Below are 21,046 nucleotides of genomic sequence, written 5' to 3' on the forward strand. Positions count from 1 at the left end.
ATGACGCCTCATGACGCTTTTACTTTTCTTCGTTTGTCCACATTTAGTTGAAAACATCATCGTACTTATATTTCAGATAAGATGCTGAATGCTGGACTTTTATTTATAATGAAGAACGTCGTTGTTTCACTGCTTTAACTTGAATAAATGATGTAAATAATAATAATAATAATAATAATAATAATAATATGACAGCTCTGTCAAATATCAGTGTGTCAGTGTTGGAAATCCTCCACGACCCCGTCTGCATCTGAAGTGACCGAGACCCTCCGTCATGACCCGATGATGTCGTTCTGCTGCTGTGAGGATTTAACATGACACACACACACACACACACACACACACACACACACACACACACACACACACACACACACACACACACACACACAGATACAGGGCAGCACTACGCCCCAGACAGATAATTATATTTCCAGCATCAAACTATTCTCTGTGGACCGTAATGTTGGACTGCTCAGCCTTGCGATGCTCTGACACACACACACACACACACACACACACACACACACACACACACACACACACACACAGGAAGTTACTCAAGCCGGCTATAATTTCATTCAGATGATCTGTTCCCTGTATCTGTGTGTGTGTGTGTGTGTGTGACAGGACAGTAGTAGAAACTACAGCACTTTGAGGTCCATGTCGCCCTCTGGTGGCCGACAGCTGAACTGCTGCTCTGTGGAAACTGGATATTTAAATTACTGAAGAGATGATTTATATGAAGGAAGAAGTTTTATTTTAAATTTACAAGAAAAACATTTTATTTCTCTGGTTTTATTGATTTCTCCTCAGTTTGGTTTGATTTGTGAAGACTGAGATGAAGTTTATCTGCTGCTGCAGAAAGTGAAGGTGAAGCTGAGAAGACATACAGATGTGTTTGGGGTCAGAGGTCAGCCAGGAGCCTCCTCAGATCTCTGTGGGTTCATCGTTTATCCTCCTGGGGGACAGAGATCGTTTTCTTTGTGTGAATGGTTTCATTGTTCATTAGCTCCTCAGCCTGAGCTGATGAAAAGTAGAAGAGGGTGTAAATAATGACTTTGTAAAGCAGTTTAGGTTCTCAGGTGTTTTTAAAAGTTGTTTTTAACTGTTAAAAAAGTCCTCAGCTACTTCAGTTGTTCAGGAAAATGCTGCAAAGCTGTTTTGTTGTGAAGCTCCAGAAATGTTTTGAAGCAGTACGAAACTTTATCCAACTTTCCATCAGCGTGAAGGTGAAAAGTGGACCGTTTCCTTTAATAAGCTTCTTCCACTGGTTATCTTTGGTGTCCTTCCTGACATTTTTGGTGAAACCAGTTTCCTTCTCCTCTCTCATGAGTCACGCTGGTCTCTGACGGTGACGTCGCCTCGACTCAAACGTCGACTGCTGACGTCTCAGACTGATGATAATCTGCTTAATCTGACTCACGACGGACAAACACGCGATTCGGTTTAGCTCGTAAAATAAAGTTGATTCAATCAACCCGAGAATTTCTTTAACAGCCGGAACAGTAAAATCTGGACTCAATCTAATTTGTCAAGATTCAATTTTTCAAAAATGAAAATAAGCAGCAGTGAGACGGTGGAGGCTGGTGTATTAACATTTATTTTCTGTCATTTTAAAAACTGTTTGAGGACAATCAAAATATAAATACATTTCTCTCTCACACACTCTCATACACACACACACACACATACATGGCAACTGGCATCTGAACAGGCACACACACTCACACTCACACACACACACACACGACCCCTGCCCCTGATTTAGATGTTAAAAGGTGCAACAATCGACCATCGACACCCGACTCATCACGATCAGAGAGAGGAAACATCGGACAGGTTCGATATTCACGATCATCGACTCTGCGACCGTCACGCGAGCTTCAGTCGCAGATCAACACTGAACCGACACGTCGTCACATCCCGGATGAACAAACACAAAGCTGCTACCACAAACGGAGGGAACGGAGAGGAGTCGGAACAGAAGGTTAGTTTCCTTAAAACCATAAAAACACAGGTTTGGTTTTCTTTTAATGCCGTGAGGTCGAAACTCTCGTGTGTCCGGGGATTTTGTGCTTCGAGCAAACAACCTGTGACACATTCGACATCACTACAGGGGAGGAAATCTTCCAGGGGGCAGGAAGTGATGCATTTCATTCATTTAGTTAAAGACAGACAGAAACCTCATCAGGACATGCGAGTGTGATCGACTGACAGCTGATCGCTGTGCGTTGATCTTGATTGTTGAAGGCTGAAGTCGTGTTGGTTCAGCACAGATAACATTCAAGTGTGCTTTAAAGAAAACTGACGTGTGAGAGCTGAGACACGAGCGCAGCGTTAGAAGATACTCGGTAAGTTAACATGTTACAAGGTTCTTGGACACGCAACATGAGCAGGAATGATGTTTTAGTAATATAATCTATTGAGGAAGAAAAAGCGTCATCATTTAGTGGATAACATCTTCATTTGTTTCTGATGAAAAGCAACAGAAACCTGGGTAGACGCGCTGTTTCGATCAGAGCTGCAGCGATTACAATTAATCTATGAGTCGGTTAAAATCTGCTGTTTCGATAGTCGATTGATCGTTTCAGTCGTATTTTCAAGCACAAAGGGTCGAACATCGTCTGGTTCCTGCCTCTTAAATACGAGGATCTGCTGCTTTTCTTTGTCACTAAATGAAGAGTCGGAGTTTTGGACTGTTAAAGACAATAATCATTAATCGCAGCCCTCATTGTGATAGTTGCTCTTCACGTGTGGAGATCTTTTTATATCTCTGTAAACTGAATATATCTGAGTTGAGGTGTCACGTCGGGCTGTGGGACCTCATGAGGGGCTTTTTAATCGATGTCATCTGACAATTTATAGACCGAACGATTAGCTGATTAAAAAGAACAGATTAATACATCACAAAGCAGACGGACGTGTGGACCGAAGGTGAGCGAGGAGCCTTCAGCATCAGAAGCATCTGAACAGTTGACATCCAGCGAGACTTGGTCGGCCGTGATATAAGTGACGTCTGCTGTGTAGTTAATGAGCCAAACGTCAGTGCGGTCCTTTCAGAAAAACCAACATCTCGCCCCCTCTGAGTCTGTTTCTGTCTGTCTCACACTCAGGACGGCCAAAAATAAACACAGAGACGAAGATCAAACCGGCAGAAACATCTGGGCCTCATGTGGCGTCTCCACGTGAGTCAGGAATAAAGTCAGAACCAACCCGACTTTTAACACGGCGTCTTCTTGTGGTTCTGGAGCTTCCTGCTCGCCTCTCTGTCATTAACCCGATCAGAATAACACTTTTGAAGGACTCGTGCGGCCGCAGGAGGAGGATCGTTATCTGAAGCGACCTTTAAGATCCCCGACACCCACAAACCAGATACAGAAAACAGGAGCAGTCTAAAGGGGCAGCCCGCAGAGTTAAAGGAAGAAACAAGCAGAGCAGAAGCAGCAGCCCTTTACCCGATAATAAAAATAAAAATCTGAATGACTCTGAATGTGTTTGTAACACTGACACAGTGCAGCGCGACGCTCTCCGTCCGGTGGGATTCATTTAGTGTTTAAGTTGTTTCCCTCCTTTTTCTCTGAGGCAGTGGTGGATGTGTCTGTACAGTATTTACACTCCTGAACACACAAACGAACAGAACGAGGTCAAATCATACCAAGAGTTTGATTTACAAATCACACTGAGGGACAAATAAATCAGTCAAAGTGTCACATTTTACAACCCGATCGCCAGAATATATGTTCTCTAAGCATGTTTCTGCAGAACCACAGATGACTCCGAGGCTGACGTTTCTTTATTTTGCAATCGCACAGTAATTTAAGTTGAATTTTCTATTTCTCTGCTCAGGTTTAGGCACAAAAAACACCTGGTCAGGGTCAGGAAAACATGGTTTGGCTTAAAATACGGATGGAAATGTCTGCAGAGCCTCTTAAAAAAACGGCTTTTCGCGCCGCAAATGCTTAGAAATATCCTCAGCTGTCCATAAAAATATCCACTGGTGTGACTCAAACCTTGTTGGCATCCGTCTCCTCGAACCATCTGATGTGAAAGTCAGCTAATGAGCACATAATGAGAACATGATACGCCACAATTGGTGCAAACGTCAACCGTGGATGTTATCTGTGGTTTGCAGGAGCGTTACCTGCTGACTCGACTCGGCGTCTGAATTTGTGTCATTTTCTGGTGTCGATCGATTCATAAAACAAGGTGAAACTGAGGATGTGGGCAGAGGAGAGGGGAGGAACACAGTCTGACACTCTTCTGCTGAAATCACAGGAAGCTGCAGCGATTATTCAGGTCGAGGTTCGTCTTCATGTTCTGAGTCCGACCCAGCGAGCCGACGTTAAAGCAAGACTTTGGCTGCTGCTGGTCGGCTTTACGCTGAAACACTGAAAGAATTTGGCTTCTTGAATATCTCCACGACTCTCCACTTCTGATTACATCAGTTCACTTTGTCATTGATTCAGTCTTAATATGTCATTTGTTTAAAGCCACGATGTGAAGGATTGTGTCGACCAGACAGACCGGGATCATCAACGGCTGTGATGATCAGACGTGAAGATGAGCTGGCTGAAAACAACACAACCAGTCTTCATCAGGATCGTCTCTCTTCACATGGTGGCTTTAAATCAACGAGGACGAAAATCAGCTCGTCTCAACAATCGTTTGTACAACAAGTCTTTACAGGAACACGTCACCCAAAATTTTTCTTATCGATCACTCACAGCTGCCCGAACCCAGAACGCTCTGTTACATCAGTTTGTGCCATAATTATTTGCATTTTCTTAACTTATCTTAACACAAGTTTTACGGACATGTGGTGCAGAGAGGAGAGTCTTATAAACACGGCGGCGATGCTGCTCAGCGTCGCGGCAATGCTGCTCAGCGTCACGCTCTCTTTGTTGGTGACAGGAAACAGTTTTTGTCAGTTGAGTGAAACAGTCGAAATAATAATAATAATAACTCAAAATAATCTTCAGGCAGTAACTGATAAGAAAACCAGAGATTTTGGGTGACGTATTCCTTTAAAAAGCCTCCGTGTCCTCTCGTCCTCACCCCTCTGGATGAAAGACTCGACCACAGATCCTCTGACGAACACTCAGTGTGGTGAACGTTGACGTAAAGCAGGAGCGAGTGAAGGAAGTTCTCTTTCTCCACGAAGAAGCCTTGTAGAGTCGACGCAGCGTCCTCGTCTCTGCTCCAGTTCAATCTCAAAAAAGTCTCTTGTTGATGTCCGTTTCTGATTCTGAGTCCGTCCCGTTGGCATCAAATTAAACAGTGGACAGTGAAATTCAAGTTCCTCTCCGGAGCTCTTCCTCCGTGAAAACGGAGACGGAGGAATTAAAAACTTTGGCCGATTTTAAAACCTCTCCGTCTCCCTCCGTTTGTCTCTCATTCAATCTGACAGAAGACAGAAAGACTGAAGGAAAACAAACTTCTCCCTCTGTCCGTCTGTCCCTCTGCTTTCTGTCTCTGTGTCCGTGTCTTGGTCTGTGTTGCACCGTTGGAGGCCAGCTAGGGGGCGCTGTTAGGACGCCTTGCCCAGCTCTATCTTCTTCTGGATGACCCGAGCCGAGTGGTAGATGAGCGAGTCGATCAGACCGGCCACTGCAGGAGGTCGAGCAGATAATACACGTCAGATTTCACTCACTTCATTTACAATCACATTTTATTATGCAGTACATCATCAGCATCGCATGACGCGGTCACACAGAGGGACTGACCTGTAAATACACCTCCAATAATGGCACAAACTCCTGTTAAGAAGTGTGTGAACGATCTGAACGGAAAGAGACGGAGAGATTAATGTAGCAGCAACATTTAAAGAAGCTCACATTCTTCTTTTATCCATAAAACTGCGTGACAGGAGTTAAAATGTGCTTCTTGAACCATCATAGTCTCTTTAAAAGTCTTCTACCTGTGTTTCTCTGTGAATTTAACCATCATGGGAGACAGCTCGTATAAGACGAACACTCCCGGCAGCCCCTGGTCTCCTATTAGCCCGTTGGCCACTTTCTCGTGCCGGGTGACGGAGAACTGGTTTGTTTTTACCACCTGCAAGAAAAACGCCAACAAAAAACACAGTTTCAGGCTGATGAGAAGGATGAACTGCGGTCGCAACAACACAGAGAACGTGACTGTAACTTTACTGACTTTGTGTCTTATTGTGAGTCTTTTTGGTCGTATGCGGCCCGACTCACATTCCTGGATTTCTCGTTTTTGCAAAACACCCGTGCTTGTGCTCGTACATGAGCAAACTAGCGCTCACAATGGTCAAACAAACTGGACTTTGGGGGTTAAACGTTGCTTGACCACGGTTCTGATTGCCTCGTGTGAGTGCGGCTTTAGTTTAGTTCTGGAATGAAAGAGGACTCACCTCTCCATCGGTTTTCACGTAGATGGTGGGAACAATTTTCACAAAGTACTGGTACATCATCGATGCTGCGGGGAGAGAAAGAAGACGCTTGTTAATAATCTTAGACGAACAGAGAGCAAAACAGCAGGTCAAGATGAAACAGCAGAAAATAAGAAAAAACAATTCAGAGCGACGGATATCATCAAATGTCACAGAACAATTGGACCAGAAAAAAGTAAGAACTAAGATTTTAAGTAAGAAATGGATTATTAGCATGTTATGAGATGATGTTATACACTCAGATATGTAATGGCTGCTCGGTTTGGGACAGGCGAGGAGGATCACTGCGACCCATCACAGGTCCGACACTCAATATGAGCTGCTTCCACCCGGTCGGCGTTACAGGAACCCAATTAAATATGAGAGAAGATTGTCTTGTGTACTGTCTGTTGATGTATGTAGTGTATTATATGTCCAAGTAAAAATAAGAAGTCCAAGACAAATCTCCCCCGAGACAAATAAATTAATCTTGAATCTTGACAGCAGAAGACCTTCAGCACGTCGTGTGATCAACCGCTGTAGGATTAAAGCTCTTTCTCTACAGGATAAAACAGTTTTGTTTGTTTTTGTATTTACGTGGGTTAACTTCAGCTGTATGTTGGGTTTAACTTTGAATAAACTTAACTATTAAAATATAATTATTACTACAACCTAGAGTCCAAAAGTTTGGGATGCTTGTTGGCATTAAATTCAGAGTAGGCATATATGAAGAAAAAAAAAATCAAACATTAAATGTATTGTTTTCAGAATCAGAATTGCTTTTATCGCCGAGTACGTTCACACATACGAGGGATTTGCTGCGGTCTGTAGGTGCAAAACAACAAACAATACTAAAAATACTTCATAAAAATATCTAAATATAAATAGCTAAATAATAGTTTGACCTGGATTGTGCAAGGTTTCAGTTGAATTTATGTCAAAAAGGGTTAAAATATGATCACATTTTGTTTTATTTATGTTTCACAGTGTCATAACTCTTTTGTACTGAGTGTTGCAGTAACGGGCTGAGCCGCAGGGGGGCGCTGCTCACTGTCTCCTGCAGGTCATTGCTCCTCTTTAACCCGCTTCCTCTGTCTCTCTCTCTGCTTCCTCTTTCCGGTTATGGAGGTCTGCTAGAAAGACATTTAAAACGAAGCTGTGTGCTCAAATACACGATCGCCCTCCACTCAGGAACCAGAACCGAGCTTATTTCACACACGTAGCTGAAGGTAAGGTCCAACTGAGCCGAACTAACGAGGACGAGACTGAACGTGTCGGTGAAAACGTGCCGTGTTTATCTGTCAAGGCCACGGCTGACGTTAGCCTGTTAGCCAGCATGCTAAGCTAGCACAACAAACTATCCGCTGTGATTAAAAAGAAGTGAATTTACAGAATTAACTAATTCTTCTAATTAATTAACGTTAATGTTTGTTTTTGTATGGTTACCGTTTAAAGACCACATTAAAACAAGTATTTCGTCTGCAAAGTGTGCTCTTTAAAAACGTTAGCCTAGCTTTCGAGCTAATGCTAATTAAATAACACTGACTCGCCTCACGTTGCACATTAAGCAACACAGCTTAATCATTAACATTAATCCGCAGCTTAACTTCCATATCTTGAGCTAAGGCGATGCTAATAGCTAGCTTGGGTTGTAAACAGCCAGTAGAAACTGATTAATACGTTAAAATAAATGTCAGGCAGCAAGCTAACATCAGGTACAAAGGTCAAATGTCTGACAGGATGCTAACTTACTCAACATGTTTAAAACTTGAGGAGGGTCCTGACATCACTAATATAGTCTAAAAACTGAGTACAACTTGCATAATAATAACAAAACGGATGTACTATCTAAACTAACTAAAAATATTACTTAACAGTTGAGTTAAAGCCCCCATCTTACTGTCTTTCCAAGTGTGATTGTCGGTGACATTTTAAAGTTGCATCGCTGTAAATACTTATGTTAATATTACATCATTAACTGTGCTGATTTCTTGTATACTAACTAAAAAAAACAACAACCCGTATTTAATATTTGGGCTGCACAACATGGTCCACAAATGATATTATTAATTATGGATGATTCAATTTTACATCACAATTTTCATTATCATTGAAAAACTAGTCAAATCATGATGATGGGGTGTTTCTCCTGGTATCTGCCAAGCAAACATGTTTTATAACATCTGGAGAAGAAGAGTTGTAGGCCAGAGCATCTCTCTTGCAATTTAGATTGTTTTGTGATTAATTGTGCAGCCCTACTTTATAGATTGGTAAAAGCGCAGAGATTTAGGCGAAAGCAGTTTGTCTTCTTGAACGCTGTGTTCACTGAGCATCTGATGTGGCGTGATTAACTTGTAGGAGGCCCTGCGGCAGCACGAGTCCCGTAACTCCTGTGTTTCCGTATTCATATGGAGGAATCTTATTTGGTCACATGTTTCCTGTTTGGTTATTTTAAAAACGCATTCATTCAGGAATGTTGGCACTAATATCAGCTGTAAAAACAAAGGTCTGATAAGATCAGGCGGTAAGGCCCTAATCATTATCATCATCAATACATAGAGCAGATTTGTAACTCACAAACTGAGGGTGTTTTGAATTCTGGTGAAGAAGCTTCAGCATGAAAACTTATTGAAGTGGCTCGGATTTGCGTCTTCACGCGACAACATTTTGGCAGTAGTCTCATTGTTGTGTACGTGTGAACAGAGCGGGTCATAAATCCGACCGTGTGAACGATGTGGTCTGGCTACCAGTTTGGCAACCTTTAGATCTGCTCAGCGTTTTGTTCCTCACGCTATCAGATTACACAATGTGTCACTCTGAAGAGAAAACACACAAGTTCAATAGTCCGCCCGTCTAACCTGTCCCCTTGTGTTTTTTCCTCTCCAGATGCCGGTGGCTGTAGGTCCATATGGCCAGACCCAGCCCAGCTGTTTTGACCGGGTCAAGATGGGCTTCATGATGGGGTTTGCAGTAGGAATGGCTGCCGGAGCCATGTTTGGCACGTTTTCGTGTCTCAGGTAACTCTGAACTCACCCGAACTATTCTGCTCCCCTCAAAACCTGTTTGTTACGTTCCTAATACTGATCGTCACCGCCAACTTGTTCAGAAACCAATTTGTCATCATCACGCCGCTCATTGTTCAGAACTGTCATCTATCACTCACTTGAAGGGAGTGACAGATGACTTACTCTCCTTTTTCTGCCAAATACAAAACACAGGTACAAGTTCTCTGCTTCTCCGACTACTTTAAAAACTGTCTGTTTTATTTATAAAGCCCCAAAAAATCACGATCACATTGCCTCAGTGGGCTTTGACCCTCAATTCAAGTGAGGAAAAAAAAAAAAATATTGTCAGTTTTATCTAAGAAGCAGAGTAATATGAACTTGTCCTTGACGAGTTTGAGGCTCTAAGTGTCTCAGCAGTAGATATTTCATTTGTTATGCTTGAAATCAATTTGCAGTGATGAGGATACACAACTGCAACCATTGCAAGTGACACCATGCAGACACCGAGACCTTCACTCACTGTCCACATCTCGCCTCTTTTATCAGCTACTCAAACAGGTCTGAAGTTGTGCTCAATAACAGCCAGTTCTTTAACGATCCTCTGCACAGACCCAAACGAAACACCCACACTAACTCTGTTCTTAAACGGGATCCTTAAAAGAAGAGCGCACTAGTATTGATCAGCCGTATCAACTTCAGAGTTACCCGACATTCATTTACATGTTTTATAGACTGTACTTCTACTTTTCTCGACACTGAAGGTCCCTTCTTGCTGACAGAATGAGGTACGAGCCTGTAAACTGTCTGCTCACTTCGCTTGACACTAATTTATTTAAAAACTGTCTCTAGGATCGGCATGCGTGGCAGGGAGCTGATGGGCGGAGTAGGGAAGACCATGATGCAGAGCGGCGGGACGTTTGGCACCTTCATGGCCATCGGTATGGGCATCCGCTGCTGAGGAGGACGACGGGGAACCACTTCCTCCTCCAACACCTCCACACCACAACTGTACAGCTATGGGACTCTTCCAATAACTACGACCGCAGCTCTGTGTATGCTCGATGCCGTCAACCTCTCCGCCACCTGTCTAGTTTTGTCAATAAAAGTCCAGCTTTGTCAAACTGTTTTCAGACTGGATGTGTTAAAGTTTGTGACGCTGCCGACGTCCTGCTCCGACTGATGGATACAAAACAGCAAATCTTATGTTGAAGAAGGAAAACTCAAACTATTTCTCTGCTCAGTCTGTTTTATCCTGCAATGCTACATTTGTCTCGTGTCCTGTGTTTTAGATAGAAGCGCTCATGTTCTAGTTCTGAGAGTCTGACGAGAAAAAAAACAAAGCTGAGTCTAAATGTATGAGACTGGTGGAGTGAAACCAGAAGTGGTCAAATCTCTTGTTCTACTCTTAAATTCAGCTCTTTTTTAAAGGCAGAAGCTGAACCAGCACCTGCTTCTCTCAGTGATCCACTCCCACAACAGTACCTCTGTAGTGTGCAGGGTCCAGTGCAGTTTGTCAATCGAAAGAAAATTACCTGGCAACTATTTTAATAATTCAGAGGTTCAGACATTTGCTAAAACGTGAGGCTTTGCTGCTTTTCTTTGTTGTTTATGATGTAAGGAGTCTTTGGGTTTTGGACTGTTGGTTGGACAAAAGAAACGATTTGGAGGTGAACACCTGAGGGTAAGAAACGCCACCATGTAGTGGGCACAGACGGATCCCATAGCTCTAATAAAACCACCAGTGCTGTTGTGTTATTCCTCCCTAAAACCATTAAATTACTGACCTTGCGGCGCTGTGACGTCTGTGTTGTCCAGAGGGTTCACGATGCCGGGGTAATCTTTACCGAACGACAGGTGTTTTATCAGATGGGTCATGTTGATCTGCAGGACGACAGGACAGGAAGATTACAAGTTGTCAGACTTCAGCATTAGCTCCTCATTAGCAACAAGTAGGTCCATTAATAACATCTTCACTCACAGACTTTTGTTTTTGTGACAGATCAGAGTATCTAAACTGTCAGCTGAAGACTCGATGCATTGAACAGACTCAAATAACAGCCGCTTGTGATCTCAGAGGTCTTTCTCTTTCAATAATACAGGACTTGTAACGTAAACTGGGTCATGCTTTTTCAAAAATTCCAAAAACCGTCAACAGGAAAAACTAGCAAACAAAATGTTCAAATAAGAAACAAAACCACAAATGTGTCAGACTCTAGTGACAGAAACTTCAGACCGACTCAGAAAATATCAGGTTACTTACGTTGTCCAAGCCGAAACTCTGCAGGTCGTGTACTGCAATCACAAACAAACCACTTCACTTGTTAATGCTTCAAATACACAAACAAAGAAACATACAAATAAATAAACGTGTCTTTCACAGACTTGTCAGAGTTATTGATCAGTTTGTGATTGGTTACTGCTCATCGCTCAGCTGTTCAGTCTGGTTAGTTAACAGATGAGAAGGCAGCAGATAAAGCCGAAGCCAACAGTGACACAAGTTAAGATTAGTTGCTGCAGGTCACATCTGGTTGTCATGGTGACGCTGACCTTTGACCTCCCATTCATGAAGCATTTACTTTAACTAGCTCAATTAAAACGTCGTAACCTCACATTAAAAAAAACAACGTTATACATGCAACACTCTCGCATATATATATAAATATATTTATATAAGAGTACCGGTGAGTATTCCAGCATGAGGCTGCTCCTCTGTGAAGTTTTTTGGTATTTATATATATAAAAATAAAAACTGCAAATAAAGATGGACTTACTTTCCACAGCGTGCACTGCAGAAAGAAGAGAGAAGAGTCACTATAAAGATGCACGCAGACAACAGACCAGTTCATGTTAATGGATGGGAGGATGTGGGAGGAGGGGCTGCACAACACGGACAAAACTTCTTTTATTTTACATTTTTGTCTTTTAATTTTAATGAAAACATGAACAGTGAAACACGCAGCTTTTAAAAAACTTCCATCAGGCTTTTGTGCTCACGATTGAAGTATTGAAACGGTTTGATTTGAGATTTAGGATAAACAGCAGAATATCTCATCGAAGAGGAAAATGTTTTGGTTTTGGCGATGGTGCAGCCCCAAACACACAGCGCAGTGTCGGGCCAGAATAAAAGGGATGAGGCGGATTTATTCTTAGAACAAGTGAGTCTCGTCTCTTTTTTCTGCCGTTAGCATTTAAATATTATACATTCAATCAGATTATTTTATCTGAGCATAGCGTTGTGTTCAGGGAAGGAAACTTACTTCAGCCACTCTACTTTTCCTGAAGCACATTCTGCAATTTTTCAGCCGACTTCTGCAGCCCGTAAAAGTGTTGCAGTTTTCCTTCTGAAGTGGCTGTTAGAGAGATTTATCTAGGAGATTTATTTGAAGGCTGGCTGCTGTTAATTTCCTTCTCTGGTTTAATGTGCAGACGAGAGAAAACTTATTGCAGGCGGGCAAAAACAGGACAGTCCAGTCGAGATGGTGAGAACCAACACTGACAGACGATGGTGAGTCGCAGTTAAAGAAGCGTGAAATGTTGATGTTTAAAGTTAGACTGAAGCATAATCAAGTGTTTGTGGATGTTTCAGGCGATAACGTGTTAAAAACAAAACAAAGATGATGCAGTAGAGTCACAGAGCCTCGTCACAGCCTCAATATAATGTTTCTGAGGGTTTTCTCAAACACATTCAGACAGAAACACTGAGCTCTGACAGAGGAGAACATTTATCAGGAAAACACTGCGAGCATCAGCTTAAGTAACCTCGTTTCAGTCACTTAACTGAACGACACATTAGAGGACTGTCGTGTCATTTATCTGCCTGGTGATTAAGGTCACAGAAAAGCATTTATTTCGTATTTCATTTTTAACACCGATTGCACCCTCATTCTCTCATGAAGGTCAGGAGATGTAGCTTCAATACTGAGTGAAGTTATTTAGTCATAATTGAGAAAGGATTCATTTTTAGTGAAAAAACAAACTAATTCTAGCACTGATGGTGAATATTTAAGCATCTCTGGTCCTGATTTATGTAACCCGTGACTCAACCGGGATTCGAGTGTCGATGAATAAAACAGAGCTGAACAGACAAGCTGACTGCAGGGCTGCACGATACAGTACCGTGTCTGAAACACTGACAAAATGTCTTTGTTAGGGCACAAACACTGAAATCACACTGATTAATTGTTGCTGGAAAAACCTCAACATGCAATCAGACACGATTGTGTGCAGCCCTGAGTTGTGATTAATGGTTTTGTTAATGGAGATGTGGTGAGTGAGGATGTATCGTGGCTGATGAACACACTCTACAGTCAAACGTTTCTGAACACCCTCTGCTTCTATCGTTATGAGGTTAAACTCAATGTAAGAGTTTAGTCAGGAACACTGAGATGTGATTCTGATCCGAAACGGCCTGAAGACGGGAGAATTTCATCTCTCCTGAGCTGCGTCATAAACGTTTTCTCGTTGTTAAAAATAGCACAGCAGTGAAAATCTGACATTTACAGATTTTCAGCACATTTTTCTGCACCGACTGATGACAGACAAAGCATTTCTACACGGCTGCCTGATGCCTGCATGCTACCAACACTGTAGAGCTCTGAATGTAATCATTTTCAGTTAGCCACTCGTCAATAAACAACAGATATCTGACATCTGCTCTATAAAAAAAGAAGGTTTCATTCCTCTTTCTCCACTCAATCTTTATGACACTAAAACCTCAGGTTGTGATCTGAGTCTCGTTCAAAGAGAAACAACTGTATAGAGATGAAATACAGCAGGACTACCCTGGACTACTGTCCCTGGTCGCTGCCATATTTAAAAGCTTCCAACAGAAACCTTCATTGTTTTATTCAGGGACTTAATGCAGCGTCTTAGATCCAAACAGGTCTCAAAAAACCATTAAATGTACGAGTTCAGCCCGTTAGTCGGACACATGTAGAAAAACTGGTGTTTAATCATATCATCTGTCTTGGGAACGTAACACAGGGTGCTCAAAAACATTTGAATACTCCTGTTTGCGTGTGCAGAGTGGATGAACAGCAGGTCCTACCGTGAACGTGAGACTGCTGGAAACTTTTTCCTGGAGCGAAGTGGAAATTTCCTGCCACCTGAGACACAAAGAGGAGCGGAGGGTAAATATGAGTGATGCAATCAAGATAGTTTTAGCGCAACAGTCATTTTATCCAAACCCTGGTGAATGTCCTCCAGACAGAAAACCAGCCAGTTACTGTTGAGATGATAATAATATTAATAATAATCGACAGATAAGAGCTGGTACCTTGTTGACCTCGAGGAAGCCGTAAACCTGGCAGCCTTCGTTCTTCTGCTCCTGCATCTTCTGTGTGAAGCCCTCCCTCTTACACTGCTCGATGGTGTCGGCGCTCTTGAACGCCCAGCCTCGCCGCCGGTACGCCTCCCGCACGTCATCGCAGGTGTTACAGCATCTGAAAAACACACACACCAAGCACAAGCAATGAGTAAACACAAGGCTATACAGAAAACACAGTGAAAGAAAAAAGCAGAGCCTGTTCGTGTGTCTCACTTGAGGTCTTCAGTCTCGGCGCCGTAGCAGCTTTCACATCTGTTCGGGTCCAGCGTGCTGGGGTCGAACGTTTCACCGTCGTCTGCCTTTCCAAGTTCTACGTACAGGAAAACACAAAGTCATCAACAAACATCATTTAGTTCAACCTTTCAATATAAAACTTCCAAACACAGATGCTCTGGCAAAGAAATGCAGGGCTGTTCAGCAAATATTCAACCTGGTTAAATTTTTGCCAACATACGTCAAATTTTCCAGCTAGAAAACCTTGCAGTGTCAAGCTTTAAGTGCTCTGCTGGCTCCCCTCTTTACCCAAGCGCTAAGGAAGTGGAGTGAACTGTCACGGACGTACAGTATCACTGAACTCTCGCGAGTCCCTTGCATTTTTTTTTAAAAAAGGAGCACCATTTTGGGCCTGAATGTCTGCCATCAGCTGTGTCAGGAGGTCAAATATCAGAGAAAAGTAAAATACGTTACGTTTACCGTGTTTCTCTGCCTCGAGGGTGACGGGTTTGAGGTCTATGTCGAGCCGCTGTTTGAACAGATTGTGTTCAACGTCCAGCTGCTGCTCCCCGGCCACGTCCATCGCATCTATACTGAGATCTGAGTGAGAGAGAGAATTGGGATTATGATTGTGTCATCATTAGCATGTTAGCTTTATCAGCTTGAACTGGCAGGTAACAGCAGCAGGTACATACAGGCGCAGGGCATGTGAGGGAAAATGACGTCGATGTTGATCTTCAGTTTGTCTCCTCGCGACGTGTCGACGTACAGCTCAGGGTGAACCTGCAGAGAATAAACACACGGAGAGTTTTCATTTGAGATGTTCAGTCGAAACGCAAACATGTCCGACACTGATGCGCGAAACGTTTCACTGAAAACATTTCAGATATGACAGAATAATGCATCTCAGATCTGGTTGCATTTTCTACACCAAAGCAACAGAAAAGTAAGACTGACTCGAGCCTGACTTTCACTGCAGAGCAGAAGGAAAATACAGTCACACACACTCCTGCTGGTCTTATTAGCTGTACAACAGTTTTTCCCATGAAACAAAAGGTTTCAACTGACAGCAGCTGAATTTTTATCCCTGATTTACTCAGTGCTAAAAAATAAATAAATGTTTGGGAAACGGGACGCTCACAACATGCATTTTCTGATAAACAAACAAAAAAAACTATTCAAATTCTACTGTGGACATTAAAGGTGAGTGAACAGGTTGTTACTGAGCAACACAATGAAGACCAGTCCTGGTTTTACAGTTATGATACTTCAACCTTCAGCAGTTTCATTGCTTGTGCGACCGACTCATCAGACCGGTCGGACTGGAAGTTTCTCCTGAACGCTGAAAACTGGTTAATGTTTAGCCCGAGCTACCTCTACTGTCATCATTATAGTGAGTTCTGTTACAGCATTACTGGAACGGGTTTCTACACTGTTTACCAAATCAAATCCTACAACTGTTTATTATGTACATTAATTAACTGACCTGGTAAATGCAGCCATTTACCATTCACATGCATATCACATTTTTGTAGCTGTCTACATATCTGTTACGCCTCGTAATATCATTAATTAACGTGACCAGAACCCAGACAAGTGGCAGAAAATTGATGGATGTAGTAACCAATTATAAAGTAATGCCTGCAGTAGTAACAGTGTTTGCCACGGGTCTGTTGGCGCTGACTCAAACTCCATAAAAAGTACTGAACAGCAGCACAATCCACTTCAAAATAATCCGATTCTACAAAGTAACAGCGCCAGACCACATAGAAAAAAAACTAAATTAACTGTCGACAGCAGATAAGAACAAAATATTTAAGACATTTGTACTTTAAATGTCAGACTTTTTAATATTATTTTGAGGCGACTGTATTCAGGACCTGCAGATACACTGTGTGCTCTTCAGTGGACAAAATGTCACCAGTATATATATATGCAAGTTGTATAATAATAAACAAATGAGGCTGTTTAAAATGCAGATGCGTTGAGCTTGCCGGCCCGGCTGCAGCGCTCCAAGTCAAAAGCAGAACTTCTTTTTTTCAGGCAGCACTCATTATAATTCCTCTGTGTGTTAAAAGTCAACTTTAATTTCCCCCCGGAGCATTCGGCCCACTCGAGGAGGATATTAAATCATCAGGTGATGTGGATGGACTCACCTCTTTAGTGAGATAGTACTGCAGCTCAGAGACAAACAGGATTAACATGATGACACCGCTGATGATCGTCACTGCAGAGACACGGAGGGAGAAATCAGGACGAGTTTGAGACAGGCGACAGAAAACATGAATTATATTGTGATTTTAACCTTTTAAAAGACACCATCGTCCCAATTTAATTAAGCCTGATATCTTGTGTTTGAGGAAAATGTCAATTGGAAAACATTTGCTTGAGTTTGAGGTCAATTACTGCACTAGATGTTGGACACACAGTCAGCAAACAAACCAACGTGATAAACTTAATTAAATCACTTATTTATTCAAGACAGAGTGTTTAATGTTGTCGAATAGAAAAGACTCTGACCAGTGTTTTTTGTGATAAATGTGTTATGATTTTCAACAATAAAGGACTGAAAGGGTTTAAAAAAGGTTGTGACTTTACACGTCTTGTTTTGGAGGACAAACTTAAAGATATTACATTTTAAGTGATGTAAAAACAGAAAAGAAGCAAATGTATACAGTTGAGAAGCTAGAAGTAACTAGTTATGGTAAAGGGCTGTAAGTTAAGTAAGTTAGGTAAAGGTTGTCACTCTTCTTGTAACTAAACTAAACATGTCTCATCCAGTTCGGTCTGGTACAAAAACCCAACAGCTGCAGCACTTTGGTTTCTCAATATCCGGTTCCTTCTCATCTAAAATCAGAATGACAACAGCATATTTCATAATTCCTCTCAGAAAAGGAGTCATGACTCATTCATATACGGGCTTCATTACAGGAAGCCTCGGTTCTGATCCACTTAACCTACGAATAAGCTGCAGTTCTACATCTCCAGATACATTTAAAATCAGCTTTGAAAAACTTAAAACAATCCAGGTTTAAGTTAAATCTAGAGCTGCAACTCATGTTTAATTTAATCATCAATTAATCTGGTGATAGTTTTCTCAATCTACTGATTCAATTCACCATTTTTTCAAAACAAGCATTTTATCATTTCTCATGTTCACTGTGATGCACGACACAACAAGTTTGAACAGTCGGCCATTTTTAAATGGAAACCAATAGCTATTTGGTAGGTAGGAAATATATTTTAGTGTTGTATTATATAACTTTACTCATTGGATAATACCACTACATTCAGACTATATTGTAATCATTGTGTTGCCATGGTATTCTCTTCTATTTCTATTACAATCCCAGAAAGTTAGGAGCCTGAGTAAAACACAAAATAAAACGGACCAACAACAGTTTTACAAAGTGTTCCTGAGCTCGTGTAGAAATATCATTTATACAATCACGTGTTTAACTAAATGATGAAGCCTCGCTTGTGAACGACTGCCCATGCTTACACCCAATCATGGTGCTATCAGCTGTTACCAATGAACCCGTTTACCTGTGGACTGATCCAAACAGGTGTTTTTGGAGCGCTCCACAGGTAAACAGTCGTTTGTTGCTCCTGTCACAACTCGTCTGAAACGTGTCGCTGGCACATACAAAACTCAATGAAGATGCTGAGGTTAAACACTAAATACATCGTCTTTGTACTGTTTTCAACTGAGTATATGTCGAGAAGAATTTAATTACATTCTTGTATTCTTGTATGTGCATATTATGTCGAGTACACATACTGCATAGTTGATAGTCCGCTGCCTTAACAATCAATTATTGATTAATCATTAATAAGATATGAAATGTGTTGAACATTATTCCTTTAGTAAACTGTTTTAACCACTGACATGATCTGTGTTTGATGTAAATCATTGTCGGCTACATGAGGAGTAAAAAGAACAGATAAAATAAACATGAAGTTATTGAATTTTAAATGAAATAACACAAAATAATGACTTCATTTTAATTACAGCGCTCTCGTCCGTCACTGTTCAACAACAACTGGCAACAAAATCCAACAAATACTGACGCAACTAAACGGCTCACATGTGATATCAGTTTGTGTAAAATGTCTAAAATGTTGTATTTTGTAAATGATGTATTTGTGCCCGTCTCTTATTATCAATTAAGACATTTTAAATCGGTTTAATTCTCAATGGCAATTAATCGATGAATCATTAATCATTAACATCCCTAACTATTATGTCCAGGGTATTTTAATGTATATTACGTGTAGAGGTTTTCTTACGTCACCGCTCTAATTTATGTCTTTATTTTTAATATATTTCATTCATCTGTAATAACGTCAATGTTTTAATCAAATAGTCAATCTGTTTTCTGACTGTAGCCTGACCTGGTGCTGCTCGGTGATGTGAATTTAAACCCCAGGGATCAATAAAGTCCAACCACATCTTAAATATGTCCCCAACATCTACAGCACAGACAGCAGGTTTGTTAAATTACCTTCAGGGATGTTAAGTGTTCATGGTTTTGGCCCTAAAACAAGCTAAATCACTGCTGTAATCATTTACAGAGACAATAACGTGGTAGAAATGCCTCAATTAAAGATGACATCTTGCAGTATTTTGATACCACAGCTCCTGTTAATGCACATATTTGCATTTTTATCACTAGCCTTGTCATTTTTTTTGCTCCATTACTGGATTTTACATGTTAAATGTGTCTTTTCTGTTGCCGTCCACGTTCACTCCGCGTCAGGAGGATCATGTTCAGCCTGTAACTTGCTGTAAATTACATATATTTTACAACATAAGAGGAGAAAAGAGTGAGTTAGCCTTGTTGTTAGCCGCAGCAGCTAACAGGCTGTGTGTCTGAATGGCTGCTCTGGGGCAGATAAAGCCGCTCACCGGTCGCTCCTCCCCACGTCTTCACTCGGAAATCCTCCAGAGTTTTGGGATAAGCGTCAAACTGCTTCAGTTTGTTTAACGTGTCCATCTTCTGACCTAGAAAACCACCGCTGAACACGACCGATACCGACAGATTCCTGCACTCCAGACACACATCAGTCCTCCGCGTTCACTTCCGGGACACACGCGGGGCACGGCTCGACCAATCAGCGACGGCCGCGTAATTTGGTCGTTTTTTTTCCGTTTTTTTTTTTTTTTTTTTTTTTTTGTATTTTATTTATTTATTTATCTATTTGTTTATTTATTTATTTATGTTTTAAATGTATTTATGCATCTATTTTATTTTTTTTATTTTATTTATAAATACTTTGACAAAATAAAGGTCGAAACACTTCAAGCAAACGGTTCAAAAATAACTTTATTAGAATTATTTTGTACAGCTGCTCCTGTATATGAGCAGCTCACGGAACTGAACCAGAACCAACCCTCCTGTCACATAACCGCAGATTTATTGTGATGTTCATCTTTTTTACCACCTTTTCTGAGCCCAGTCGGCTCCATGTTGGTGTTGGTGACGTGTGTTGAGCGAGACGATGTAGTTCACTGAGCGCTTTAACACAAAACCACATGAGGTTTTACTTTATTAACAACAAACTGCGACGTTCTTGAAAATATATCTTTTAAATTGACAAACATCAAATGTGTAGTAACAATAAATCTGCAGTTATGTGAAAGGAGAGTTGGTTCTGGTTCAGTTCTGTGAGCTGCAGCTCTACAATGTGTAAGTTACGGGTGTTGGTCTTTAGTCTTTATGATAATGTGTTTTCACAGTCTGATATTTCATTATTTTCAAGACAAACTGAGACTTTATAGACTTGGAAACTTATCTTTTACATTAACAAACATAATATGTGTGATTAATGACACAATTCAAACAGGATCAATAAGTTATTTGTCTCTCTTCATTCACTAACAGACAAAGATTTTATGAAATAAGGTCCCACGAGGGAAACAGGATCCAGTTTAATGACTGTACTGTGGTGAATCAATGCACGGGACAGACTCAACATTCAAATACTTTAATTAGTTTTAATTAGACTTTGTACATTTAAGAGAACAGAAAGCTATTCACAAATTAAGACACTTCACAGATCATTAAACAAATCTGTTAACAAAGTTTGACTTCAAACCTGCTG

The 21,046-nt window shown here is 41.2% G+C and overlaps 2 protein-coding genes across 3 annotated transcripts; one reads left to right on the top strand and one right to left on the bottom strand.

The window, feature by feature from the left end:
* Positions 1 to 1,582: 1,582 nt before the first annotated feature.
* Positions 1,583 to 20,023, bottom strand: ergic3 (ERGIC and golgi 3). 2 transcript variants are annotated; one of them, XM_084349017.1, is made up of 14 exons: positions 19,851 to 20,023; positions 17,098 to 17,168; positions 15,637 to 15,724; positions 15,422 to 15,541; positions 14,942 to 15,038; positions 14,678 to 14,843; positions 14,450 to 14,507; positions 12,174 to 12,188; positions 11,663 to 11,694; positions 11,187 to 11,283; positions 6,380 to 6,444; positions 5,921 to 6,057; positions 5,727 to 5,782; positions 1,583 to 5,610 (listed from the first exon to the last, which is right to left on the bottom strand). In XM_084349017.1, exons 1-14 carry the CDS (start codon positions 19,936 to 19,938, stop codon positions 5,531 to 5,533), a joined length of 1,170 nt encoding a protein of 389 aa, XP_084205143.1. In that variant the 5' UTR covers positions 19,939 to 20,023; the 3' UTR covers positions 1,583 to 5,530. The 2 variants fall into 2 exon arrangements, with proteins under 2 accessions (XP_084205143.1, XP_084205144.1); XM_084349018.1 differs by lacking the exon at positions 12,174 to 12,188.
* On the top strand, positions 7,488 to 10,528 carry romo1 (reactive oxygen species modulator 1). Its single transcript, XM_084349033.1, has 3 exons — positions 7,488 to 7,626; positions 9,284 to 9,414; positions 10,252 to 10,528. Exons 2-3 carry the CDS (start codon positions 9,284 to 9,286, stop codon positions 10,358 to 10,360), a joined length of 240 nt encoding a protein of 79 aa, XP_084205159.1. The 5' UTR covers positions 7,488 to 7,626; the 3' UTR covers positions 10,361 to 10,528.
* Positions 20,024 to 21,046: the final 1,023 nt, after the last annotated feature.

This window comes from Pagrus pagrus (genome assembly GCF_965226575.1).
Source record: "Pagrus pagrus genome assembly, chromosome: 3".
In the NCBI taxonomy this organism is placed as follows: Eukaryota; Metazoa; Chordata; class Actinopteri; order Spariformes; family Sparidae; genus Pagrus; species Pagrus pagrus.

Coding starts and splice junctions, on each gene's coding strand:
- ergic3 (XM_084349017.1), bottom strand. CDS start 19,938: ATGGACACGTTAAACAAACTGAAGCAGTTTGACGCTTATCCCAAAACT. Junction 6,445..11,186: donor AGACGTCACAGCGCCGCAAG/GTCAGTAATTTA, acceptor CTCTCCCCGCAG/CATCGATGATGTACCAGTAC. Junction 5,783..5,920: donor AAATTCACAGAGAAACACAG/GTAGAAGACTTT, acceptor CTTTCCGTTCAG/ATCGTTCACACACTTCTTAA.
- romo1 (XM_084349033.1), top strand. CDS start 9,284: ATGCCGGTGGCTGTAGGTCCATATGGCCAGACCCAGCCCAGCTGTTTT. Junction 9,415..10,251: donor GGCACGTTTTCGTGTCTCAG/GTAACTCTGAAC, acceptor AACTGTCTCTAG/GATCGGCATGCGTGGCAGGG.